This window comes from Medicago sativa, chromosome 2 (assembly GCF_051527215.1).
Source record: "Medicago sativa cultivar Bolivia chromosome 2, Bolivia_mono, whole genome shotgun sequence".
Lineage (NCBI taxonomy): Eukaryota > Viridiplantae > Streptophyta > Magnoliopsida > Fabales > Fabaceae > Medicago > Medicago sativa.
The window spans coordinates 78,286,231-78,314,000 of record NC_140750.1 but is presented as its reverse complement, the minus strand read 5'-3'; the positions used below and the strand labels follow the sequence as shown (position 1 = coordinate 78,314,000).

At 31.6% G+C, this 27,770-nt stretch overlaps 2 protein-coding genes and 1 pseudogene across 3 annotated transcripts; all 3 read left to right on the top strand.

Annotated features, from left to right (window-relative positions):
* Positions 1 to 868: 868 nt before the first annotated feature.
* Positions 869 to 3,043, top strand: LOC146951061 (uncharacterized). The gene is made up of 3 exons (XM_085747019.1): positions 869 to 1,015; positions 1,174 to 1,245; positions 2,342 to 3,043. Exon 3 carries the CDS (start codon positions 2,390 to 2,392, stop codon positions 2,792 to 2,794), a length of 405 nt encoding a protein of 134 aa, XP_085603145.1. The 5' UTR covers positions 869 to 1,015; positions 1,174 to 1,245; positions 2,342 to 2,389; the 3' UTR covers positions 2,795 to 3,043.
* A 2,041-nt stretch (positions 3,044 to 5,084) lies between these two features.
* LOC146951060 (beta-glucosidase 13-like) lies at positions 5,085 to 12,876 on the top strand (annotated as a pseudogene). Its single transcript, XR_015027777.1, has 13 exons — positions 5,085 to 5,253; positions 5,578 to 5,647; positions 6,902 to 6,960; positions 7,984 to 8,059; positions 8,194 to 8,271; positions 8,378 to 8,465; positions 8,672 to 8,927; positions 9,008 to 9,123; positions 11,658 to 11,875; positions 11,983 to 12,014; positions 12,095 to 12,197; positions 12,380 to 12,488; positions 12,611 to 12,876. The product of XR_015027777.1 is annotated as a beta-glucosidase 13-like (transcript).
* A 7,221-nt stretch (positions 12,877 to 20,097) lies between these two features.
* LOC146951059 (cyanogenic beta-glucosidase-like) lies at positions 20,098 to 25,456 on the top strand. The gene is made up of 13 exons (XM_085747018.1): positions 20,098 to 20,511; positions 20,733 to 20,802; positions 21,501 to 21,559; positions 22,121 to 22,196; positions 22,295 to 22,372; positions 22,482 to 22,569; positions 22,763 to 23,018; positions 23,093 to 23,208; positions 24,215 to 24,432; positions 24,526 to 24,557; positions 24,642 to 24,744; positions 24,956 to 25,064; positions 25,188 to 25,456. Exons 1-13 carry the CDS (start codon positions 20,347 to 20,349, stop codon positions 25,357 to 25,359), a joined length of 1,542 nt encoding a protein of 513 aa, XP_085603144.1. The 5' UTR covers positions 20,098 to 20,346; the 3' UTR covers positions 25,360 to 25,456.
* Positions 25,457 to 27,770: the final 2,314 nt, after the last annotated feature.

Below are 27,770 nucleotides of genomic sequence, written 5' to 3'. Positions count from 1 at the left end.
CAATCTAACGGTTTTGAAAGCTAATACACTCTTCAAAAAAAAAAAAAAGAAGGTGATGCACGGTAGGAGACCCATCAAAGTCTCCCACCGTAGAAAGCGCCCTCAAACATAACCCAACATTTAACCGTTACGCGTATAAGTAGCTGTTCACGGTTTCTTCTAACATATCAGGACAACATCAATCCACATCCCATTTACTAAACTACCCTTTCACAATTTAATTTTCTTCACGCTTTTACACAGACACAAATAAATGCAAATATTTCTTTTTAATAATTTAATTACTAGTATACACAACCTTTGTAAAAAAAAAATTAGCATGCATCATTGGTCTAAAATTAATGAATATGACAACTCACATGTTTTCATATTTATTATTTGACGTGAAAGAACAACACTGAATGAAATATAAAATAATTGTACAATGACAACATACACCAATTAAATCCATAAAAATTTATACGGATTGGATTTTGGATACATTTCAAGCTCAACAAATGCCAACAGGAGCATTGTTTAGTGGTGCTAGGTGTTAGTATCCCAGACGTTTTTTTTATATATTATGTATTGTCCATACCAACTGAGTTAAGCTCACAAGGACTGCCAACATGAGTATATAAAAATGAAGAACTCACCTACACTAATAGAAGTAATTACAAATAACAAATCATTTATCAAATAGATATCCTTAAGCTAATGGTAAAAGTTGAATCCACGATCCTACCGGCAGATCAACTTTTTATTGACTGAACTAACGATATAAATAAACAAATACAAATATAATCCTAAAAAGGAAATAAATAAAAATAAATAAATATATAATATAGCTTGGTGTATGTATGTACAACAGAGTGACAGTGTTAGAGCCAATAGACAAATATCTATTCATTTCACGCTTTCTTTCTTTCTTTCTGTAATCCCTACTTCGCCTCTGTTTCATTTTGCCCTTTGTTTCTTACAAACCACACTTGAAACAACAAAAACACATCAATCTTATTGTTTCATCACCATCTAGGTATTCTGTTTTTTTTCATCAGATCATTGTTTCTTTGTTTTTATTTATCAAATTTACTTATGTTTCTCAGCTTTTTTTGTTGTAATTTCACTATTTGAATCTAGTTTTATTCTGAATAAATAATAACTCTTTTGTTGTTTTTGTGTTGCTTATTATAGAGTTCTTTTAAGTGCTTTACCAGATTCCATTATCTCATATATCACAACATCAACAACTTGTCTTCATTTCTGGTTAGTATTTCTTTCTTTCTCTATGTTTTATTTTCTTATTATAAATTTAGTTGAATTTGGATTATAATATAAGGGTTCCTATTGTTTTATTTTGTTTTGTCCTCAATGTTTTTGGATTTATGGGTTTTGTAAAGTTTAACGTTTTTGATTATTATCAGTTCTTTCTAATTTTATTTTATGCTTTATTCTGGATCTTTCACTGATGCTTATTCTGTTCATGATTTCTCAATTGCTTTGTTTTTTATGCCCTAAATTAAATCTATATTTTTTCTGTATCAATTTTGGCCTATTTGCTTACCCTTTTAAAGTTTAAGCTAATTTTTAATTCTTTTTTCTATGGTAAGTGAATTGAAATAAAAAATACTTTGTTTTGGTTGATTCTCTCAATGAAAAATTAAAACTTGAAAAAAATGCAGAGTTTATTGGTGTATTCTAGGTGGAAAGAAGTGTGCAAGTATGATTGGGAAGGAAAAGTCTTTTTCTTTCTGTATGAAAATTGAATTAGGGATAGTAATTTTTCTCAGTTAGGGTTCTTTTGTCCATAAACAAGTACATTCATAGCTATGGTTTTATTTCAGATCATGTTTTCATTTTCTAATACCAAAGAAGAGGCTTATAAGTATATGTTTGTACTAGTTATTTTTTGATTCAAACTGCTAAATCTATCATTTGTTTTTGGTAGCTTTGTCCAATAGTGGTGCTATAATATAGCGGAATATGAACCAATCGTGAGTGTTTTGCTGTACACTATTCAGTACGACACGTTGTCAAATAGCTGCTATGGCGGCGCCGTAACATTGTAGCGCAGCAGAATCTGAACTGAACACTTTTGTTTTGTGATACGTTATTTAATACAAAGTGTGGTCAAGTGGCTGCTATGGCGGCGCCGTAGCATAGCATAATCTGAACAGATCACCATTTTCCACGATCTATAACTCAACTTTGTGGGGTTCTTAGCTTTACCTCTCCGTCTCTCTTGATGGAACTAATCCAGTTTGTTTATATTTATGCTAATTTAGAATATCTGTCTACGGTCTACACGGTTTATTATGTGTATTCTTATTTTTGATTGTTTATCACGTGCCTTCTCCTGCAGAGATCCTTGTTTGCATGAACGCAGCTTTTCCGGATATTTTAAAATATCATGGGTAGAGGTAGAGGAAAGGGTAAAAAGCTAACTGTTACTAACCAAGACGACACTGTAAGCGGAGAAGATGAAAAGGTTCCAATACAGAAGAAAAGAGGGAGACCACAGAAACCGGTAAAGGACGACTTTGACGAAGAAGTTGAGAAAATAGATGACAGTGAGAATGTTAAGAATGGAGTAACTCACAAAGAGATGAAAAGTCCTACAGCAGCAGAACTTGCAAGGAAAAGGAAAAGAAACTCACAGGTAAAAGAGAAGTTAGATTCAGCTGAGGAAGAAAATGGCGTTGGAAGCCGATCAAGCACAGAGGAGTCAGCGAAATCCAATGGATTTAGGCATAACGGAAGCAGACGCAAAAGCACGCCTCGTAGAGCTGCTGAAGCTGGTGTGCAGTGCCAGTAAGAAGATTAATGAAGGTTGTACAACAACAGCTTTCTTCCTTTTTCATATTACCGGCTAAGATATGATATAGGAACTGAGGCCTAGAAATCTTTGATTTCTTTAATTTTATTTACTTTTTTTTGCTTCTTTGTCCTTATTTTTATTTTCCTTATTGATTTGGTGGGACTAGTTTGAGGGTTTCCATTTGTTGATTCCCTAACATTAACTCTCATTTTTTTTTCCTTCTAATGCAAATCATGAATTTGAGAATTTAGCTGTCGTTTTATAAAGCTATACAATGTTGTCAAATAGAGACTATAGTGCGGCCAAATTTGAACAAATCGTTATAGTTCTGCGATACGCTGCTCATTACAAAAATGTGTCAAATAGCTGCACTATAGGTCTGCAGTGTAGCACAATTTGAACAAACCGTTGTTTTCTACGAGACACGATTGACAATACTGATGCTATAATATAACCCTTTGAATTTAAATATTTTCTACATTGACTTTCAACTTAATTTGAGGTTGATAATTTTTTTTTTACACTCTTTAATGGTATCAGTTACGACCATTTCCTTAATGCTTCCTCTTCTGTCATCCAAGGTCACATGAAAATAAATGATGCCTTTGCTTCTAACAAGAAGTTAGACTGTGATTTACGGAGAATTACTCCAGTCTTGACCTTGTTTTCTGTATTACTTTTATTATTCTCACATATCTCTAAACCTATTTGGACTTTTGTGCTGTTGAATTTATCTTTTTCAGTACCTGCTGTGAGCCCCCACACCTAAAAAATAATCTTAAAGTACCTTGTGATAAAAGGAAAGTTCAAATGACATTATGAGTATGTGCTTATTAAGTAATTTTTCAAGTATGAAAGAAATGCACCTCAAATGGTACTTGATTAGAAAGATTTATAATTTGGAACATGAGCAACAGCTGCACATCCGATGGATCATATGATCTAGATCCAACGGCTCTGCAGTCGCTGCATAAGATTCAAACTCGAGGACTTAGCACACTACTATATTCCTTATGTCTTGATTTTTCTCCTAGGGAAAAAACAATTTTGCATCCATGTTTGCATGTGAAATGAAAACTGGTGTTCTTATACTTGTTCTGCTAGAGTTTATTTGAAGGGACATTTTGGTCCACTCTCTAGTGCCTTAATAATACCTTTGGGTTACTTAATCTTATTTTACATTAGATTGGACATATCTTTCATTGGACAAAAGGGTAAACAAACTCACATACATAAGTGAAGATGTCCGGGTTCGAACCCTGATCTTATTCACAAAACACAAGTTTATAACTCACATTTTACATTAGATTGGACAATCTAATGTAAAACTTGTGTTTGTGGTGTTTGTTTACCCTGATCTTTTTCTTTCACTAAAAAGATATGCTAGCAGTTTTCTTTTTAGATAGACGACAAAATGACAACAGTATTATAAACTCACACATACATAAGTGAAGATGTCCGGGTTCGAACCCTGATTATGGTGTCAAGCATAGCAATTTGAGCTCAAATATTGTTCTCCATATGCAAGAGTAATTTATCGAACTTCTGACCACTTGCTTAAAGATCCCGAAAATAATATATTATTCTATTTCTACATAGCTAATGAATTAAGTGTACGTGAAAATCAACTGTATTATCCGAGTGCATCTCTATAGTTTGTGCATTATTATTCTACATTTTTCAAAATGTTCAAATTTCACCTAAAATCTATTATTTCTACAATAAGAAGATATTTTTAGTGTATACAATTTGGTACCACGATGAGTATATTAAAATCACAATACCCATCGTAATTTTACAAAAATTATCTTTTGTAATTTTGACATATTCATCGTGGTATCAGACATAAATTCATAAATCTATTACCAAAAATTGAATAACTATGGAGGTTACTCTTACAGCAATATACCTCGTAAAATGTTGAGAAAACCACTCTGATTCTCTGAATATGAATTGGCCTGCTTTTTCAAATTATTGTTTTTTTCCTTGAGAGGAAGGGGAAATAAACAAAGATACTAATAAACAAATGAGAACAGTGCCAAAATTGAAAACGTATTGTTTTTGAAAATTTTGGCTCTCTATTTGACTGTTTCTTCACCGGTAATGATGCCAAAGCTAATGACCAAAATAACAATAATTCCAAAGTTGATCTGATCTGTAGGCTGTAGCTTGCGTAGCAAACCCCTTTTTTTTCTTTTTTCTTCTTTGTACATTATTATATTATTTATAAAAAACCACATTTTCACATGAATCTTATACATCAAGCACAATAGTCAATTAATCTTTCATCATATGATATGGCATTATTGAGAGAGCTTTTCATTCTCACTCTCTTCAATCTCTTCACCACACTACCATTTGCAGAGGTTGTTTCACCAATTCTTGATGTTTCTTCACTCAATCGAAGTAGTTTTCCAACAGGCTTCATTTTTGGGACAGCATCATCATCATATCAGGTAAATGTTTCATTTTTTCAATAATATGTTATTGGAGTGAAGTATCTATTGCGATTTTGCCAATAAATAATTAATCTCCACGGAGGATCTTGGTGACCACCAAATTATTTCAATCCACAAGATTAATTTGAACACGGGACTTTCTTAAGTGATCTCAATTCAGTTTTACTCGGACCAAAATGTAGTTTTTATTTTATGAGCATTGATTTTAAAAAAATTAATTTATTGCTTAAGTATTCATAAAATATTTAAAATACCACCTAGTTTCAATTTAACTAAGTTCATTGAACAATTTGGTTGTTGCCATTGGTACATATTATGCAGTATGAAGGTGCTGCAAAAGAAGGTGGGAGAGGAGCAAGTATATGGGACACCTACACTCATAAGTACCCAGGTCTTGATTTCTCCATCCATTGTTGTGTTTGAATTCAAGGTCTATGTAGAGTGCTAAAACTAATTTTGCTTTAGTAACAATTGAAAGTTTGATTATTATTTTTTGGATCAAGATTGATCATTAGCTTTATCTTTTTTTTCTTGACAATTTTTTTTATTTCTTTAAAAGGGTTGAAAATTAATTTTATTTAAATTTTACATATGGTTTCGTTCAAAATAAATAATTTTTTTTTGGAGACATTTAATATTGACCTTCCCTTGGATTTTTTTTTTTAATGTGGACATGCTTAGAGCCGAGAGGTCCATATTAGATCATCCTTTTTCTTTAGAGGAAAATCACCCTTATTTTTAAATTACGTTTGTCTATTCTATGTAATATTGCATAAGTTAAGACAACTAGAAATGGTAAGTTTTATTGAAAGGAACAATTATCTATCACAAAATTATGTTTTTAATATAAAGTGTACAAGTTCTAGTTTATATATCATTGTTGTGTGTGTATCATTTGTAACAAAAGAAACATTATTTTATCCTGCGTGAGTTTGTCTTTTGTCTTAGATAACATTTTTACAACTATGATAGTTGAACATTCTAACTTTTTCTATACTCATTCTAACGATGCATTTTCCCTCTATCTCCCTCTTTCTATCATATCATCAAATTATTACATCTATTATTTTTTTCTTATTTTCCTTTGTAATTTAAAGATGTATACACCCACATGAGATGTGTAGAAAATATTTTCCACATTTTTATTTGAAGATAGTGCAAATTGCAAATTTTATTTGAAGATAGTGCAAATTGCAAAAGTTGCCCATCAACAATGATATATGTACGCCTCTAATTATCCTATATTTATTCAACATCGCATTTTATCTTTATATCTCTATCTTTCTATCACATTAACACCGTATTACATCTATCATATTACTCTCTTTGTCTCTCTACCATGTAATACAATTTTTTTTTTATATATATATATATATATATATATATAAACTCTATTTTAATGTTTTTTTTACCATATGATAGTTTTTATTTTTGTGTGAATTTTTTTTATCAAGTAGTTTAGTGGTTAGAATTCATCTTCTAAGGTGAATAAGTGAGATGTCCGGGATTCAAATCCCGACCCCTGCATATTATAATGGATTGTCCTCATGACCTATCAACTAAGTTATGTCTACGGGGACATAAATAATAGTTGGTCGCTCCGTCAAATATAATAATCCAAGATAAAAAAATGTGCAACATGCAGATAAGATAGAAGATAGAAGCAATGGAGATGTCGCGGTCGATCAATATTACCGCTATAAGGTAACACTACTATCTATATATATATGATCAAAATTATGAACGATGGCTAACGGATGAAAATGTGAATAGGTTAATAAGATTATAAATTTAAATTTCATGGTCAACATTATAAAGAAAAAAATCAGGGCTATTTTTGACAAAACTTTACTTAAGTGGTCACACTCGAGATTACCTGCGGCCTGTTTTCTTAGAACTAAAGGGTTAACTTAAATTAAGATGATGATAAGAAATTAAATCAACTAAAATATCAAATATAATATAAAATATTAATTTAAATTTCATGGTCAACATTATAAAGAAAAAAATCAGGGCTATTTTTGACAAAACTTTACTTAAGTGGTCACACTCGAGATTACCTGCGGCCTGTTTTCTTAGAACTAAAGGGTTAACTTAAAAAATTAAATTAAGACGATGATAAGAAATTAAATCAACTAAAATATCAAATACAATATAAAATATTAAATTAAGACGATGATAAGAAATTAAATCAACTTTTTGTTTTGTGGTGGCCAAGGTTTGAACCCCGGACCTTGCATATTTTTATGCATTGTCCATACTAACTTAGCTAGGCTCACGATGACAGAAATTAAATCAACTAAAATATCAAATATAATATAAAAAATCTATTATATTTTTCACTTACTTTTCTCTTCGCACATTTTTATATTTCACCTTTTATTCTTGCAATCAAATAAGAAAAATTATGCAATTTCCCCTGAAAAAAAGATAAATTGTGCACTTAAACAAGGCTTTTCCCAGTCAGCAGTTAATAATAACCCGTAGAAAGTTGCACAGGATAGACTAGTGAAGCAATATGTACATTATCTAAGTTGATTCGAGTGGGATTTAGAATGAGTAAACTATATGCATAATATAATATATAATAAAGAAAAAACATTTAAAAAAAATATTATTTTACGAGTAAACTATATATATAATGAGTAAACTATATATATATATAGACTAATTTTTTATTTTTTTTTATAAATTTTATTATCCTTTTTTTGTTTTGTAATGTCGCAGGAAGATGTTGCCATCATGAGGAATATGAATTTAGATGCTTACAGATTCTCAATCTCTTGGTCCCGAATCCTCCCAAGTGAGTTAAACATCTAAGATTAACTCTAGTTATTAGTTAATTTAACTTTCCCTAAAAAAAAAGTTAATTTTACTTAATTATGTTGATGTTTCAAATTAGTTTTTTTTTCTTTCAATTTTGATAAACATCAATAGAAGGAAAGCTTAAGGGAGGGATAAACCAAGAAGGAATCAAATATTACAACAACCTCATAAATGAATTGTTGACTAATGGTTAGCCAATACTTAGTTTACTTTAATTTTTATAAAACTACTAGACATTTTAACATTGTATACAACATTAATAAAAACAAAATTAATTGAATATCAATATTTGCAGGTCTACAACCATTTGTAACTCTATTTCATTGGGATCTTCCTCAACCTTTAGAGGATGAGTATGGTGGCTTCTTAAGCCCTCTCGTTATGTAAGTGATACAAAATTACCTAAATCATATTTACACACATATTAGTAAGGTGTTAAGTGGGTTTTCATGTTATTTATCTATATTAATTAGCCTTTTATAAGAAGACCTTCGTTAGGCTGATTTTGTATTTGAAACAAATTGTATATTAGCCAATCAACAAGCAACAATACTAAGCATTAATATCGTAATCCATGGCTAATTTTCAGAAATGATTTTCAAGACTATGCGGAACTTTGTTTCAAGGAGTTTGGAGATAGGGTGAAGTATTGGATTACTTTCAATGAGCCATACTCTTATAGCATTGGTGGCTATGCAATAGGGATCTTCCCACCTGGTCGATGTTCTAAATGGTTAAATTCAAATTGCACCGATGGTGATTCAGGGAAAGAGCCTTACATTGTTTCGCATCACCAACTTATTGCTCATGCCGCAGCTGCCCATGTGTACAAGAAGAAGTATCAGGTCAGGTTTGTTATAACTTAGATAAGAACTTAATTTAAAGTCCAAGATACCTAATAACCAAAAAAATGATTTATATGCAGGAATCTCAAAAGGGTTTAATAGGCATAACCTTGGTGTCTAATTGGTTTATTCCATTTTCCGACAACAAATTCGATCAAAATGCTGCTGAGCGGGCCGTGGACTTCATGTTTGGATGGTAAGTGCTTAAATCTATATTGAAATACTTGTTAGATCGATGTAGTTGAATATTAATTAGAATTAGTTTAATATTGTTTTAATATTCTTTTCACCTCCTTCAAATTCGATGCCTTCATGTTAAAAGGAAATTGTTTCCAACCAAATACTCAAATATGTTGCAAGCCAAGTTAAAAGAGACACTCTTTTAGCATGTTTACCACACAAAGGGAGAACAAAAAATTGAAAATTTCCATCTTCTCACTCACCCAATTTGACGGGTTTCAATTATGTGCCGTATGAAGATAAACTTCCAAATTTTGCTTTGAGACAACGGAAAAAATAAATGATTGTGAGTTTCAATTTCCAGAAGAAGAAAAAAACACAACATTGTCGACTCGCGTCTCTTAAAACACCTTTTTGCCATAATCTCCAATAAAATTCCCCTATTTCCAACCTCTGTATAGAACCTCCTTAAAACACCTCTTGATACAATCTCCAATAAAAGACCCCTATTTTTAACAGAACTAAACAGTCCAAAAATTTTCTCATTGCCCTAAAAAAATTGTTTATGTTGCTTTCACACCCTACAGAAAAATCTGATAATTGCAACATGATTTGATCGAGAACTCCACTTGCGGATCAAGTATCCACTGAATGTTGTCAGCGACACTGCTACCCGGTGCAAACTCAAGCAATAACAACCTCAATTCAACATTTGATGCTCTTTCAAACTATGTCAACATTATGTTCCAATTGACTTGTCATTCCCACTTGCATTCTCAACTTTAATGTGTTTATCAATTGCCACTCGATACGGTTGTGGGAACAAGACCTTCAAAGAGATATTTTCAATCCAAGTATCGTTCCAAAAATAAATTTTGTCGCGTCTTCCTAGTTTTTGTTGAACCAAATTGGAAAACCAATTGATCTCAAAGTCGTCCAACTTTCGTCTTAATGGAATATCCCTCCCGATTGGAGTCTCCTACGTATCTAAAATTTATCCACCACCTCTTTGTATCTATGATAAATAAGATGATACAACATAGCACTCATCTCCATGGCGCACCTCCACCTCAACTTACTAAAAAAGGCCAAATTGAACATTTTCATATTTTTTACTCCTAATCTTCCTCCCTCCTTTTATAGGCACAACTTGTTCCAACCTACCCAATTAATTGATTTCTTCTCTAAACCTCATCCTCATTAAAACATTCATTGGATTCAGACAATTTTGTTTAAGACCTTCCAAGTAGCTTTAAAGAAAGAAAAATATAACAATGGAAGGTTGCTAGTACTAAGGACCGATTTATCAGCACCACCCTTCGTCCTATCAACATGTGCCTTCCTTTCCACCAAGATAATCTCTTCGCCATGGAGTCTAACCCCGGTTTCCATGTTGATGACCTCCTTGGATTTGCACCTGTTGAGAACAAGCTCTTATAGACTAAGCCTCTAAAGGAAACAAGTTCTGATGACCTCAGCAGTTTGGGTGACTCTGATCAGTTTGTCTTCTTTTTCGGAAGGTCGCTATCAAGATGTGATAGTACAATTTGTCTTCTTCTGACCATGTGCAGAAACAAACAAATAAATTCAAAGGCAAAGAGAATATAACATATCATTCCATATGAAGCAAATGATTTCTCAAGTACTATTCAACGATATTATCCAATTGAGGCAAAGTTTTTAAAATCTGATCAGGCTTCTCAAGGACGGATTTGATGAGTAGGCAATCTTCATACAATAGCTTTATTAATTCTCTCATATTTAAGGACCTGAGCAGTTTGAAGAAGACACAACACTTCGAACAATTTACAAGAGCCAAATCTCTGTCAAATTCAATAGCCTTAAAACACTTGGAAAATTCTACAAACTGAGTATCTTACAATTTTCTTAAGCATCAGAAGTTCATTATTCTTAAAGTTAGTTTACCACTCTTAGAGTTCTGAAAGTGTAAACATATAAAAATCTTTTGTAAAACTCTGATTGTATAAGTCCTCTTGTGTGAAGCAAGGAAGACTCTGACTTGTGTGTTATTGCAATTGTAATCTTGTGTGATTATAGTGGAAAAATCCATTGGAAGTGCAAGGGAATTGGATGTAACCTCATATTGTGGTGTGAACCAAGATAAACTATGTGTTGTCTCTCTCTCTTGCCGACTTTGATCTTTCTCTGTTTATTTTTCTGCTCTGTTTTGTTAAAAAATCTTAAAATTAATATTTTCAAAAAAAGCCAACACAATTCAACCTCCCTTTTTGCATTTTTTTCTCACCTTCACAATTGACCAAAAATCCAAAACGGCACTTTATCTGTGGTGCAAAACAAGAAGTTTGAAGAAGCTTTCATGAAACATTAATTTGTATTTTGTTATAATAGTTACTTCATGATCACCTTAAAAAGTGATCATACATTCATTCATTTGTAATCATCATGTTATTATTTCCAAACCAATCCATATTTCTAGCATTTTAATTTTCTCTTTAATTTGTTGGACTCAACCGTAACAATAATAATTGTTCATGAAATTATTTTTATTTTTTCTATTTGTAATTACAGGTTCATGGAACCACTAACAACGGGGAAATATCCAAAAAGCATGCGTTCCCTTGTTGGAAAACGATTGCCAAATTTCTCTAAAAAGCAAGCAAGACTACTTAAAGGGTCATTTGATTTCCTTGGACTAAACTATTATACCTCTAACTATGCTACTAATGCACCGCAACTTAAAAATGGTAGACGTAGTTACAACACTGATTCTCATGCCAATCTTACAAGTAAGCATGCCTTTATTTATCATGTCTTTATTATTGATAATTCTCTAAATTAATGAATATTTTCGAATTTGATGATAAAATTATATCTTTTGTTTTTGTGATGGAAGCTGAGCGTAATGGTATTCCAATAGGTCCGAGGGTACGTATACCAAAATTATAAGTTTATAATTTTTTAAGTGTATATATATCTAGTTTATGTTTGCAATTATCTTTTTGCAGGCAGCTTCAAATTGGTTGTATGTTTGTCCTAAGGGAATTCAAGAATTGTTACTCCATATCAAGAAAGTGTACAACAATCCTTTGATTTACATCACCGAAAATGGTGAACACACTCTAATTCATGTTGTTTATTCCTAAATGTTATTAAATAATGTAAATGTGAGATAGAGTACATAAGATTTTTGCGGAAAAAGTTTATGTTTATGTCTAAATTTTGGTTTGATATTTTTATCTAGTCTATAGCATATATCTTATCACAATCTTTTTTGAAAACTTAAATTTTAGGTATTGATGAGTTCAATGATCCAACAGTATCACTAGAGGAAGCTCTTATGGACACTTATAGAATTGACTATTACCATCGTCATCTCTTTTATATTCGATCTGCAATCAAGTAAGTGAATAATTATTATATATTTAATTTTTTGGGAGTATTTTTCTAAGGGTTTATGAGAGTAGTTAGATAAGTATAGTTACTTTCTCATACATGATTTAATTTTTGCTTTGTTTTATTAGGAACGGCGTAAATATAAAAAGGATATTTTGCATGGTCATTGCTCGACAATTTTGAATGGTCATCGGGTTATACAGTGCGCTTTGGCATCAATTTTGTGGATTACAAAAATGGTTTGACAAGACATCAAAAGTTGTCTGCAAAGTGGTTTAAGATTTTTCTCAAAAGATATTAAATTTTCTATACTTGATGTTTACAATAATTAAGAATGTAATGAAATATATCAAGGAAGTTTAATTTTAATTAGTAGCATGGTCGTTCATTCTTAGATTTACAATTTTTTCTTTTGCCAAGTAACCAGGTTATAATTTCATCTTTAAGATGAATAAGTGGGGAATCCGAAGTTTGAACTTCTAATTTACTTATTTGCTATGCTCTTGAGGACCTTATACTTATGACTTTATTGTCTAATAATAAAATAATATAAACACATGCAATTTCACTTGTGCACATTGAGATGGAAACAAAAGGTTATCAACAATAAAACAATTAAGGAGATCTTCTGTAATATCTCGCCTGTCAGTATCGAAATATTACCGGTCGATTGTGGCAGATGATTAAAGTTATGCTCAATAAGTTAATGGAAAATATTTATTATGCGATGTTAGCTCATTACGTAATTAATATCAGAGTCGGATTTAACACGTTTAAGGCAAGGGCAATTTGGTAATTGCACGTATATTGGATATTTAATTGTGTTTGTACCCAAAATATCTCATTCTTCAATTCTCTTTCTCTCTCTAAGCTTGGCAAAACTTTTCTCCTTCTTCTCTCTTCTTCCTCACGCCCCCATCTCTCTTTCTCTCCACAAATCTTCCAAAATTTCTTTCTATCATGGAATAAGCTTAAATCATGGTACTTACAAGAGTTAGGAACAAGAAGAAACTTCTATTGAGCTTGTTTTCCAACTACACCATCTCAAGGAAAGAATCAAGAGACTAGGGTTTTGGTTTGGCAAGAGTTGGAACTTGAAACCTAAAGTTGTTCTAGCCTTCATGAGTTGTGAATCAAGAAGTTAGGGCCTTGGGTTTGTTTTGAAATTTGGTTTGAGTTGCTTTCTCTTCTTCTCTCCATCAAGAGTAGATTATGAAATTAGGGTTTGTTGATACTAGAAGTTGATGATGCTTTGAAGCTTGGGAATAGGTAATCAATTTAGTAATCTCATGGTTAAGAGCAAAAGAGTGAGTTGATTGGAAGATTGGATTGATGAACCAAGAGCTAGGGTTTGAGATTGTTTATGGTATGTATGACAAATTGGAAGCAATTAGTAGAAGATTGAGCATGATCTAGAGTGTGGATTGTGTTCTTGGTTAACTTAAAGCTTTGGAAGCAAGGAAGCAAACTAGGGTTAGTTAAAAGGGAAGATGATGCTTGCTTGAGCTTGAGGCTTGGAATGCCTTTAAGAACTTGCAAGGTGAGTTCCTTAGATAGCTTACCACCCTTGGTTTATGTGTTTTAATTATGTAAGGAAACTATATGAATTCTAGGGGTGTAAGTTAGTTGCCCCTTTTCTTGCCATGCTTGCTATACTTGTATGTACTTATTCCATGACTGTTTTTTATAGGTTTCTAATGATCCTAAGGGTCATATAGCACTTGGAGATGCTTGGTTTGAGGTTTTTAAGTCAAAAATATCAATTTTGAAGTTGCTGGACTGTCACAGCTCGCCACGGCGAGTAAACTGCTCACAAGGCGAGCTAGAAGGTCGAACAGGGGGTCCTGCTCGCCCCCAACTCGCCATGGCGAGTAAGAGCTCGCCTCCCCAGTAATTTTACTCGCCTAGGCAAGCAACACAGTGGCGAAACCCATTGTTTTGTTCGCCTCAGGTCGTTTCGGCGTTTCGCGAGCGGTTTTTCTTGTGCAGTCTTTTTAAGAGAAATAAACCCCTCAAACCAAGATCCTGATTGTTAAAGTTTTAAAAGGAGACCTTCTTATGAATGAAACAAGTATTTGGCAAGTATGGTAAAGCATGGTAAGCGAGAGTATGATGTTTCATTCGGGTAGCAAGATAATCTTTAAGGAAAGGGAAGAACTAGAGCCTCGACATAGTAGTCGAGAACTAGCAAGTTAAGCATGAATCCCTAGGATGTTAAGACGCGAAGTGTAATCTCTTCGCATAAGATCATGTATGATTAGTTAGCACATTAAGTCATGGATTGATTAGTTAATCTCTCCACTAAGAATAATAATGTATAAGCAAGAACAAGTATAAGGTTACCGCTAATCGGATCGACTCAAGGGTCTGAGGTAATAAGAAAGCAAGAATAGGTTTAATCCCACATGAATGTTAAGATTATGATTAATATAAGTAGGTGACATGTCTCTTGATATCCACATCAGGGGGATACAAGGGGTTCTCTTTATGAGAACGATTCAAGCCGTAAGGGACCCGCATGTCACCGAAAACGCAAGACTAAGATTATAACCGCATGGCGGTGCTCGTGTCTCTTGTTATCAACGCCAGGGGGATACAGGAGGTTCTCGACCTAAGGGGAACGGTTCAAGCTGCAAGGGACCCGCACGACACCGAGGGAGTCCGATGTACGTACATCGGTCATGTATGGGATTGTTCTCGGGGTTACTCCACCTGGGGCTCTCCATAAAATGAACCAAGATAATGATTGTTTGTTCAACGCTAACATAATAATGAACTTATGCACGATTATGTAGATTATGTTTATGTTTATGCAAGCATGATTTCAAGTATGTTTAAGTTAAGAGCATTAGATGCTATAAGACAAGTATAAGTCATGTATAGAACAAGTAATGAACATGATACCGATGACGATCTTAGGTTTTCCCTAATCGTCCGGTTTAGAATCGTGCCATGATCATGATAAGCTTAGGCCATGATACGTAGATCGTATTCTTGGCAATGCGGTTCTAGATTCCCCCTCGACCGCCATGACACGTATAGGAAGTGAAACCTATAACAAGTGAGATAAGCCTATGACGGGTCTAGCATGCACTACCGTCTAGGAAACATGACCACACACGTATAATCAACCGTCAGGTTGTAGTGTAGACACGTGGTGACCGTAGGTTTCCCCTGAGGTTACCTATAGCCTAGGATTAGGTGGAACTCACTAAGACATCATGTCTCATCCCAATCCTTATTTGTTTCAGATATCAGGTGGATTAGCAAGCTAGTAGCCGAATGGATGATGCGACAAGTGTTCGTTCGTACTCGCAGCTAGATGGTGTGGATTTTAAAGGATGCTTTTATTATGATTTAGAAAAGTTAAGTTGTATTATCATCGTACGAACGCCCTTGTTGTCTTTTATATTCATTCAAAGTTTTATTGTTGTAAATTTTTAATGTATCCAGTACTAAATTAACGCACTTGCTAGACTTTCTAGATACGTCTAGTATGTGTGTTACATCTTCCATGTGTAATTAAATTGAAAATAGCGATTCAAATTATATCAATATAATAATCAATCAATCATCAGTTTGTTGGGAAGTTTGTGAAACAAGAACAAGAAAAAGATTAATGATCTATTACTAACAAGATACAATGACACTGCATTTCTATTCAAAATTTCAATTATTTGGATCTTCTCCCACAACTTTTCTTCATCTTTTTTCTACGTCATCTTTCTTTTCTCCTAGTTACCATCTCATTTTTTCTTATCATCTTTCTCCATTCACTTACAATGTTTTTGTTGGAGAGGGGTGTCGGTGATGATTGAAATTAAATTACAATGAATTATAAATATGAGACACATCTTATGTATATCAAACGTTGAACACAATTACAATCGATGTGAGAATACCATTAATTTACACTTGAATAACAGCAATCTCTCCCTCAAATGTGAATATATCACATCACTATAATTAGCTCAAATACCATGACCCCACTCTCGCTCCCCCACCAAGCCGAACTAAGGCTTTGATACCACCTGTTAGGATGTTTGAGCATCAGGAGCAACAAAGAATTAATGATTTGTATTATCAAGAGATCGTGATACTACATCTAAACCGAAACCCCTAAGACGTTGGAAATATGAGTATGAACATGTTTAATTTTTGTGGGCAAAATTACACTTTTAGTCCCTTAACTTAATTTCATGTAACAGTTTGGTCCTTTATTTTTTTCCATTTCAATTTGGTCATTTTTGTCCATTTTCATATCTAATATTCTTATGCAAACATAGACGAGGATCATAGATTTGAAGACTGAAAGACCATAAGAAAATAAAATCATGAATTTTAAGCTTAAAAATTCATATGAAAATGGACAAAAAGGATTAAATTGAAATGAAAAAAAAGATAAAGGACCAAACCGTTACCTGAAATTAAGTTAAGGAACTAAAAGTGTAATTTTGCCATTTTTTAAGGATAGTATGAACATGTTTAATGTTGGGTATACAAGAGACATGGATGACATCTCGATAAATGATGTTAACTTAACGTACACATTGAGGGGGTACCATTGAATTACAAAAGGAAAGAAGAATGTAAGATAGACCAAAATCGCTGAAAAGGTAAATAGGAGGCTAAATCGTATAATTGTAATACTTTGAGGGTCAAAAGTGCAATTAAGAAAAATAAAATAGAAATATGGTGATAAGTTGTTGTTTCTTCTCCTCAAAGAGGAAGTATGGTTGTTGTTTCTTCTCCTCAAAGAGGAAGTATGTCTCACGGAAGATGAAAAGGACTAATGTGCAATATATTTATGATTTTTAGACAATTAACATTAAAATGGAAAGACTTAAATGCACTTTTGGTTCTCCCGCTTTCAAGAAAATAAAGTTTTGGTCCCCTTTTACTAAAAAGCCAATTTTTGGCCCCCCTATTTTTCTTTTCTCAAAATTTTAATACATTGCATATTTGGATCACTTTTTTTTTTTATTATAATTTGACCTATTAACTTATAACGTGATTTTTTTTAAGAACATAAAAATGCTTTTTTTTTGAAGGAAGAACATAAAAATGCTTATTAGGCCACACAAAATATCTATGTTAACGAAATAATATGTCTAATAAATGCCGCCACTTCATAAATTAATAACAATATTTCAAAAAAATTAGTGGAACCAAAAAACTTGTTTTTTTTTTTAAATAGGAGGACATAAACTTATTTTTTGAAAAATTCAAAAATACATTTATGCCTAATGTGAAAGATCAAAACGACACATTGGTTTAAAATCTGATCTAAGCAAAATTTAATTTTCAATACTTGTTTCATTGATTACTTTTTAGAAGTGTTGAACGCACATTCTAGCTCCTCAAACACGATTTCATCATGTTTGGGTGTCCTTCTTCTTGCCCCTGCGATCATATGTTTCTTTTTCATAATCGATCATACGTTATTATGACATCACATTTCTATCTAAAATTTCAAAGATTTGGATCTTCTCCCACAAAACTTTTGTACATCTTTTTTCCACATCATTTTTCTTCTCTCCTAATTACTCACTTGATGACAAGTCATCTTACGTTATTTTTAGCATATTTTTTAGTCATTTTTATTTAGTTTTGATAAGAAATGACATAGATGACAACACCTCTAATTTATATGTCTTGTGAGAACTCATTAGTAGTAAAGATCATAATCATCATAAGCCATAAATAATAAATGACCCGGTTAGCGTAAGAGGATGGTTAAGCTGCCTGGATCTGCCGCTTGTCGGGGTTGAGCCACTGGTCTATCCACCATCTGCCTAGGTCAGTTGAGCTGTGGTGAGATAATGGATTCGGTGGAGTTGATCGTCAGCCCCCGATGAGACGAAGGGGGGTTGTATACATGCATACGCTCCAACGCCCAAGTCAGTGGGGGCTCAAGAGGAGCAGTCACAAGTTTAGGGTAAGAATACATGTCCCAAGGCTAAGGCCTAGGTCTAAATAATGGTTAGGTGGGGCTTGATTGAAAAACCTTATTCTGACAATCGTACTTGTAGGTACGGACATGGGCAACCCTCTGTCTTGGGTGAGCTGCCTCTGGCCTGTGTGGGCGTGGTCAACCCCCAGACCTCGTGAGCAACCCTCGACTCTCACCCTAATCTTGTGGATTTTAGGTTGTGTCCATCATATGGTGTCGCCTGCTTAATGGACTCGGGCCGGACCCGAGCGGAGTTGGATTAAACTTTATCTTCTTCACGTGTATCATATCAATGATAATCTCTACTTTATCAATTTTTTATATTATTTTCTCGATTTCGCTACTTCATGAGCAGATTCAAGGGACAAGTTTTTAATTTTTTTTATTTCGTCTAACTTATATTACGATCTAATATATCTTAAATATTTCAATTGTAAACAAAGATCTAGTTCTTCGAAAACTCGGCCACAAACCTTTATCGACAATGACAAAGGAAAATCACAATATTTTTATTTTGCAATCTTTCACGAACAATTGATGTTAAATTATTAGTTCTTCTAGAACTATATTTCAAATCTTTATAAATAATAGAAAAAAATATATTCATTCTTTGAGAAATCTTTCAGAGATGATTTAATATTAAATGAAAAAGTAGTTCTTTAAGAACTATATCATAAAAGATCTTTATTGTTTGAGCAATCTTTCAGTAATGCTTAAATTATTCCGGAATTTAACTAGAATAACAAAGAAAAATATGATAACTCTATAAGTTAAAGAACTATTACAAAGTATATTGAGTCAATCTTAACAAATAATTTCACTATTTAAGAAAATTAGCATTGATCATTCTAATTAAACTTAGGTCTTCGTAGTTCTTACTTTGAATTACCAGATTATTGGATTCATGTTGTACTTGCTTTCAAGAAAACGAAAGAAAATTGCATATTGAAGTTACAAACAATCGTAGGTTTAAATGTTTATCAAAATGGTGAATCACCATTGGTGATATAGTAACGTAGACTTTGCAGAAAGAGCTGATAACGTGATGTCATAATGGTGAATTGGTGATATAGTATTAGTAACTGTTGATGTCATGATGGCGGATATTTTTTTTTTTAGGAAGTAACGTAATGATATTATTAGTAATGGACATAATAGTGGTAACCAAAAAAAAAGTAATGTACAAAATAGTGATATTAAACAAAAAAAAAATATAACCTAATGTAACGTACACATAATGAAGTGGATTTAAAATACAATTAATAACAATTTTAAAAACTGTTACTATCTCAGTTAAAAATACCATTGATATTATAAATGGAGGTTTACATTTGTTCTAAACTTTTATTGATTTTTTTTTTCTTTCTATATGCACCTCTAATATTATAATTTTATTTGTTCCATATTAGACACACCTATATTATAATTCAGTTTTTACCCTTTTACAAATACAACGAATGTCCAACATGCAAATAAGATACAAGACAAGAACAACAACAGAAGAGATGTTGCGGTTAACCAAATTACCGCTATAAGGTATTGTATATATGATCAAAATTATGAATGAGGGCCACTAAAATATTATGAATAATGATTAATGTTGAAAACTGTGAAAAGTTTAATAGATTTTCAATTTAAAGTTCATGGTTGTTTGTGAGGTCTATATTTGTCAATTTCTTCACTAATAAAATCAATTTTATCTGCAGGATGTAGCTACAGATAAATATAGACGAATACAACCTACACCAATTTTTGGCTCTATATTTGAAAAATACTTACAACCTATATTTGTTTGTTTCTTAACTATTAACACCAATTTTTCTCTATATTTGGCTTTAAATATTAAATTATAAAAGGAACCATACTTTCGATGGATCTTGCACAATAGTCAATTAGTTTTTCATTCATCACATGAATATGGCATTACTCAGAGCCTTTTTAATTCTCACCCTCTTGAATCTCTTCACCACACTACCATCTACGGAGGCTGTTTCACCAATTCTTGATGTTTCTTCACTTAATCGAACTAGTTTTCCCACAAGCTTCATTTTTGGGACAGGATCCTCATCATACCAGGTAAATATTTCATTTTTGTTAATATGTTATATGAAATATGACCGAGTGGTAGCTCATTATTTCAATGAGACATTCTTACAAAATTTTAGTTCAATTTCACTTGGACCAAAATATAGTTTTTAATATATGAGCATTGATTTAAAAAGAAAAATTAACGGGTTAACGTTTCATAAAATATTCAAAATCCCAATTTGGTTGATGTCATAATACATATCATGCAGTACGAAGGCGCTGCAAAAGAAGGTGGGAGAGGAGCAAGTATATGGGACACCTACACTCATAAGTATCCAGGTATATGATCTCTCCATCCATTTTTTGGATTGAATTCAAGATGCATGCAAAGTATTAAAATTAATTTTGCTTTAGTAACGACTCAATGTTTTTTTTTTTATCAAGATTGAATTTACGACTTGATTTAACTAAAAGGGATAAAGAGTACTTTTACGATGAGTTGAAAATTTTATAATATGTATAAATTTTACACTTTTTTCACAAAAATAAAAATGTCCTACCATAAATAATATTGAATATTTTTTTTTTAATGATCGTTTTTTTGAAACAATATAATTTAAACAAGGTTAGTAAAAATAGACGCTTGATTTCTTTTAGTCAAGAAAGGGAGAATTTTTTTAGATGAAACACTTATATTTATTTGGGTTAATATATGATTACACACCTGTAATATAGTTCACTTTCAGTTTTTCCCTATAATTTTTTTAGATTCCACCCTTGTGGAATAAAGATTCTCCAAAAATACCCCCTGACTCATCTGACTTAAGATATTCGTTGACGACGACGTGACACATGATTGGATATATAACTTAGTTTTTATTTTTTAATTGTTCAATGTGTGTAATGACTGTATGTATGAGTTTTGATTGGATATATAATTTAGTTTTTCATAATTACAATATAGTTCCATATTAGACGCACTTGTGTTGTAATTGTGTTTTTACCCTTTTAAAATTAAACAAATGTTCAACATGCAGAAAAGATACGAGACAGAAGCAACGGAGATGTTGCAGTTGACGAATATTACCGTTATAAGGTATTGTATATATGATCAAATGAATGAGGGTCCTTAAAATATTATGAGTGATGATTCATGTTGAAAATTGTGAATTGTTTAAGAGATTATCAATTTAAAGTTCATGATTGTTTGTGAGGTCTAGCTCAAGCTCAACTGCCAATTCCTATGTTGTTAGACTAAAGACATGCACCCGTATTTGAATTTGGAACCTTAGAGCTGTATGTATGAGTTTTAGATGGTATATTATCACTTCTGTCTATAAACTACAAAAAATCTTAGTCAATATTGTTAAAAAGTCCAAGTGATGATAATATGAAATCAACTAAAATACCACATATAATATTTTTTCACTTCCTTAATGAGAATTAATTAATCCATAGAACCTTTCATAAGATACAAAAATAGTAAATAATTATTATAAAGATAATGAAATTCAATATAGAAAAATAAAATTCAAAATTGCACTGCAATTGATTACTATTTTGTATTATATTAGCTATTTTGTTCTATACAATAAAATGATAGTATGTTATTTGACAAAAGTATGGTACTTGTACGTTATACACTTAAATATCGCAGGAAGATGTTGGCATCATGAGGAATATGAATTTGGATGCTTATAGATTCTCAATCTCTTGGTCTAGAATCCTCCCAAGTGAGTAAAACATAAACGACTAACTCCTATTTAATTCTACATAATTATGCTGATGTTTCACACATTTTTTTCTTTCAATTTTAATAAACTATCAATAGAAGGAAAACTTAGTGGAGGTATAAACCAAGAAGGAGTAAAATATTACAACAACCTCATCAATGAGTTGTTGGCTAATGGTTAGTCCATACTTAGTTTACTTGAATTTTTTATTAAACTACTACACGTTTTCACATTTTATGCAACATTAATAATCATCAAAAAATTATTTGAATATCAATATTGTAGGTCTACAGCCATTCGTAACTTTATTTCATTGGGATCTTCCTCAAGCTTTAGAGGACGAGTATGGCGGCTTCTTAAGCCCTCTCATTGTGTAAGTGATACAAAATTACCTAAATCTTGTTTAGATAAATATTAGTAAGGTGTTAATTCATTTTTTATGTTATTTATCTGTAATAGCTTTGTATATCAAGATCCTGATTAAGATAATTTGTATTTTGAACAAATTGTATATCAACAAGCAACAATACTAAGCATTAACATCTTAATACATGGCTAATTTTCAGAAATGATTTTCAAGATTATGCGGAACTTTGTTTCAAAGAGTTTGGAGATAGGGTGAAGTATTGGACCACTTTCAATGAGCCATTCGCTTACAGCAATTTTGCCTATGCATTAGGTTTCTTTGCACCAGGTCGATGTTCTAAATGGTTTAGTTCAAATTGTACTGGTGGTGATTCAGGGAAAGAGCCTTACATCGTTACGCATCACCAACTTCTCGCTCATGCCGTAGCTGCCCATGTGTACAAGAAGAAGTATCAGGTCTGGTTTGTTATAACTTAGATAAGAACTTAAAGTTCAAGATACCTAATAACCAAAACATGATCTATATGCAGGAATCTCAAAAGGGTGTGATAGGCATAACCTTGGCGTCTCATTGGTTCCTTCCACTTTCTGATAGCAAATCCGATCAAAACGCTGTTGAACGAGGACTAGACTTCATGCTTGGATGGTAAGTGCTTAACTCTACATTGGAATACTAGTTAGATATAGTTGAAAATTATTAATTAGTATTAGTTTAATTTTATTTATAGAAGTTAGAAATTAGTTGTTTTTTGTAATCATGAGCATTCTAGTACACGACGTGAAAATTTGCTCCAAAATAGTTTAAAACTATCTATGTGTATGCATAAACCTTCCATACTACCAAGGAGTTAACTACAAAAGCCGCAAACTTGCAACTTAACTACCAAAATAAGCCATGTATTCCAATTGGACTCTCCTTCGTATCTAAAAATGTATTCACCGCCTCTATGTATATATGATAAATAAGATGATGCCATATTGCGTCCATCTCCATGGCACACCTTCATCTTCACTTACTCAAGAGGGCCAAATTACACAATTTCAATTATTTTTTTACTCCTAATCCTTCTTCCTCCCTTGGTAGGCATACCTTGTTCCACCTTACCCAATTAATTGATTTCTTCTCTAAACCTCATCCCCGTAAAAACATTCATTGAATTTAGACACTTTCGTTTAAGACATTCCAAGGAGCTTTAAAGAAAGAAAAATAGAACAATAGAATGATGCTAGTACTATGAACCAAATTTACGAGCACCACCCTTCCTCGTATCAAAAGGTGCCTTCCTTTCCACCAAGATAATATCTTCATCACAGAGTCCAACCTTGTTTTCTATGTTTCCAACCTCCTTAGATTTTCACCTACCGGAAGACCCCAAAACCTAAATGATACTTTATCAATGGTGCAAACAAGAAGTTTGAAGTAACTTTCTTGAAATGTTAGTTGTTATATTAGTTACTCTAGGATCACCGTAAAAAGTTTTCATTCGTACATTCATTTTTAATCATCACACTATCAATTCCAAAACCAATCCATCTCTAGCATTTTATATCTCTCTTTAATTTGTTGGACTATATTGTATACTACTTCTCAAAAATAACAATTGTGCGTGAAATTGTTTTTTTTTTCTTTCTGTTTGTAACATTGATTACAGGTTTATGGAACCACTAACAACAGGAAAATATCCACAAAGCATGCATTCTCTTGTTGGAAAACGATTGCCAAAGTTCTCTAAAAAGCAAGCCATACTACTTAAAGGGTCATTTGATTTCATTGGACTAAACTATTATACCTCTATGTATGCTACCAATGCACCACAACCTAGAAATGGTAGACTCAGTTACGACACTGATTCTCATGTCAATTTTACAAGTAAGCATGTATTTATTTATTGATCATTGTCGAAATTAATGAATATTTTTGAATTTGATGATAAAATGATTTCTTTTGTTTTTGTGATGGAAGGTGAGCGTAATGGTATTCCAATAGGTCCAAGGGTACGTATACCACAACATATTATACCTTTATATTTTTTTAAGTGTATTTATGTTTAGTTTACTTTTTCAATTATATGTGTGCAGGCGGCTTCAAATTGGTTATACGTTTATCCTAAAGGAATTCAAGAATTGTTACTCTATGTCAAGAAAGTGTACAACAATCCTTTGATTTACATCACCGAAAATGGTAAACACACTTTACTTCATATTGTTTATACCTGAATGTTATTATATGATGTAAATGTGAGATAAAGTGCGCATAAGTATATATATTTTTTTTTTTAAAATTGATGTTTTTTTGAGAAAATTAAAAATTGATGTTTATGCCAACATTTTAGTTTAATATTTTTATCTAGCATATATTTGATCACAATCTTTTTTATAAACTTAATTTTTAGGTATTGATGAGTTCAATGATCCAACATTATCATTAGAGGAAGCCCTTATGGACACTTATAGAATTGACTATCATCATCGTCATCTCTTTTATATTCGATCTGCAATCAAGTAAGTGAATAATTATTATATATTTAACTTTTTGGGAGTAGGTTTTTTAAGTGTTTTTTAGAGTGGTTATATAAGTATAGTTCCCTTCTCATACATGATTTAATTTTTGTTTTGTTTTATTAGGAATGGCGTAAATGTAAAAGGATATTTTGCATGGTCATTTCTCGACAATTTTGAATGGACATCGGGTTATACAACACGATTTGGCATGAATTTTGTAGATTACAAAAATGGTTTGAAAAGACACCAAAAGTTGTCTGCAAAGTGGTTTAAGAATTTTCTCAATAGATATTAAAATTTCTATACTCGATGTTTCCAATAATTAAGAATGTAATTAAACATATCAAACAAGTTTAATTTTAATTAGTAGATTGTTGCTTCTTCTTCCTTTAGTTTAACCTCTAATTTTGTCCTAAAAGAGGGAGTGTGCCTCACGAAAGATGAAAAGGACTAATGTGCAATATATTTTTTATTTTTACACAATTAACATTAAAATTGAAAGACTTCAATGCACTTTTGTTCTCCTACTTTCAAAAATATGAAGTTTTGGTCCCCTTTTTTCTAAAAACCAAGTTTTGGTCCCCCTATTTTTCCTTTCTCAAAATTTTAATACATCATTACATATTTGGATCATTTTTTATAATTTGACCTATTAATTTATAACGTAAATATGCTTATTAGGCCAAAAAAAATATCTATGTTAGCGAAAAATATGTCTAATAAATGTTGCCACTTCATAAAGATGCTATGTTAAGTTGTTATGAATTCACCAACCTGAATGATTTCTAACTATCAAGAATATCTCAATACATTCATGACAAAAGTTTCTCCATTACCTTCCTAGATATACATTTTTGGATCACTTTTTCACAAGTGTGAATGTTCTAATTATAGAAAAACATTGAGTAAGAATAATAATTTATCCTAGCAGATGGTGTATTGTCATATACCTCAATGTAAGACGGTCTTCCCTTGTTAGTCAAAATTTTCCTACTACTTTTCCATTGTTATTTTTTCATTGGAAAAATTTCAAATTTTAGTAGATTTTATGTTGAAACTGAATTATCCTCGAATAATTGACGTAATTTGTTAGTATGATATAAAGATTTTAAAGATTGTATTTGTGATTATTCAACCTAGTATTTATTCGGGTGAAATACCTATTGGTAAGAGAAATTGAGTTATTTACAAAATGGAAAATTGACTTGCTTTTAATTTACTAGCTCTTCTCCTTTCAGTTGCACTCATTTTTTCTTACACCCTTATATACTCAAATGATTTAGCTACAACTGTTTATTTTGAACAACAATGCATCTAAAGTAGTTCTCTATATGGTGCATTTCAAGTATTGTTTAGGAATTATACTAGGTATTTAACCTGTGCGTTGCACGGGTTGAATTATAACTTTTATTTGAGGAAATAAAATTTATGATAAGTATAATCACATATATTTTATTGATTTATAATATATCAATTTATACTAAAATATGAGTGCTCCTTAAAACATATGAGTATTTGTATTGATTTATATCATAGATTTGTGTAGATATTTTAAGGACAATTTGTATTTATTTATGTTGTAAATTTGTGTAAATATTTTAAGGACAAATAATATAGTTGTTGGTGGATCCTATAATATTTAATAAGTTGAAAGACATATATCATAGATTATCTTAATAATGCAATCATATAAGAAAATTCTTTTATGGTATCGTTTATCTTAATAATGCAATCATATTAGAGTCATTCATGCTTGATGTCAATCCTACTCATAAGAAAGGTTGAAATAAATTCAAGTTATGATATGATTAATCTTTGGTGGTTTTGTCTTTTTTATCTTTTGACCACGTTTTTTGAAATTACACAACGTGACCTAACCGCTTATTTTTACGTTCCTATTTCTTATTTAAGGTCTCCTATATTCATCAAAAAGATAATCCTTATGATGATAAATTAACTTATTTTGAACTTTCCTATCAAACCTTCATTTCTAACATTTTATTTTGACATTTTTTGGTCCAAATTATTTTAGCCAGCGGTTTGGTTTACCATCTTGTCAGTTTGCTTAATTCATATTTTTGTTTGCTTATTTTTTATTTAATCATATATAGACATTATGGAATAATAAAGGGTGATGTATTTTTTTGTAACCTATGCTTAATTACATTAATATTAGTGATTATTTGATGGAATAAGAGTGAAGATTTTCTGTAAGAGTTGCACATCATCACGGTTCTAGCTTAAGACAACATCCAAGCTTTCAAAATTTCAAAGACACATTCTAATATTAATATGTTTTTCTTTGTTACACTAATATTAATATGCTTTAAAGATCATAGATACATGTTCAACCTAAGACACTAACTTAAATGAATGCTTTTTAGTAACATTTCAATAAAAAAAATAATAGCAAAGAATCAAATTAACATATATTGTTTCATTTTTTTTAATTCTATTAAAGCTCGAGTCTATTATACTTTGTTAAGAAAAATATAACATTGTTGGATAATACCAATGCTATAATAACTCAAGTCTATTGTATTAATGTGGGACCATTATTGTTGAATTTTAATATAGTGGGCAAATTTTGTGAGTGAAAATAAAGAGACCAAAACTATAATCAAACCTTTATTTTTTAATATCTACTCCAAAAATAAAAATACATGTTCAACCTAAGACACTAACTTAAATGAATGCTTTTTAGTA

Excerpts from the sequence above, each read along its gene's own strand:
- LOC146951061 (XM_085747019.1), top strand. The coding sequence starts at position 2,390 with ATGGGTAGAGGTAGAGGAAAGGGTAAAAAGCTAACTGTTACTAACCAA.
- LOC146951059 (XM_085747018.1), top strand. The coding sequence starts at position 20,347 with ATGAATATGGCATTACTCAGAGCCTTTTTAATTCTCACCCTCTTGAAT. Across the intron at positions 20,512-20,732 it reads CAGGATCCTCATCATACCAG|TACGAAGGCGCTGCAAAAGA; the intron begins GTAAATATTTCA and ends CATATCATGCAG. Across the intron at positions 23,209-24,214 it reads CTAGACTTCATGCTTGGATG|GTTTATGGAACCACTAACAA; the intron begins GTAAGTGCTTAA and ends CATTGATTACAG.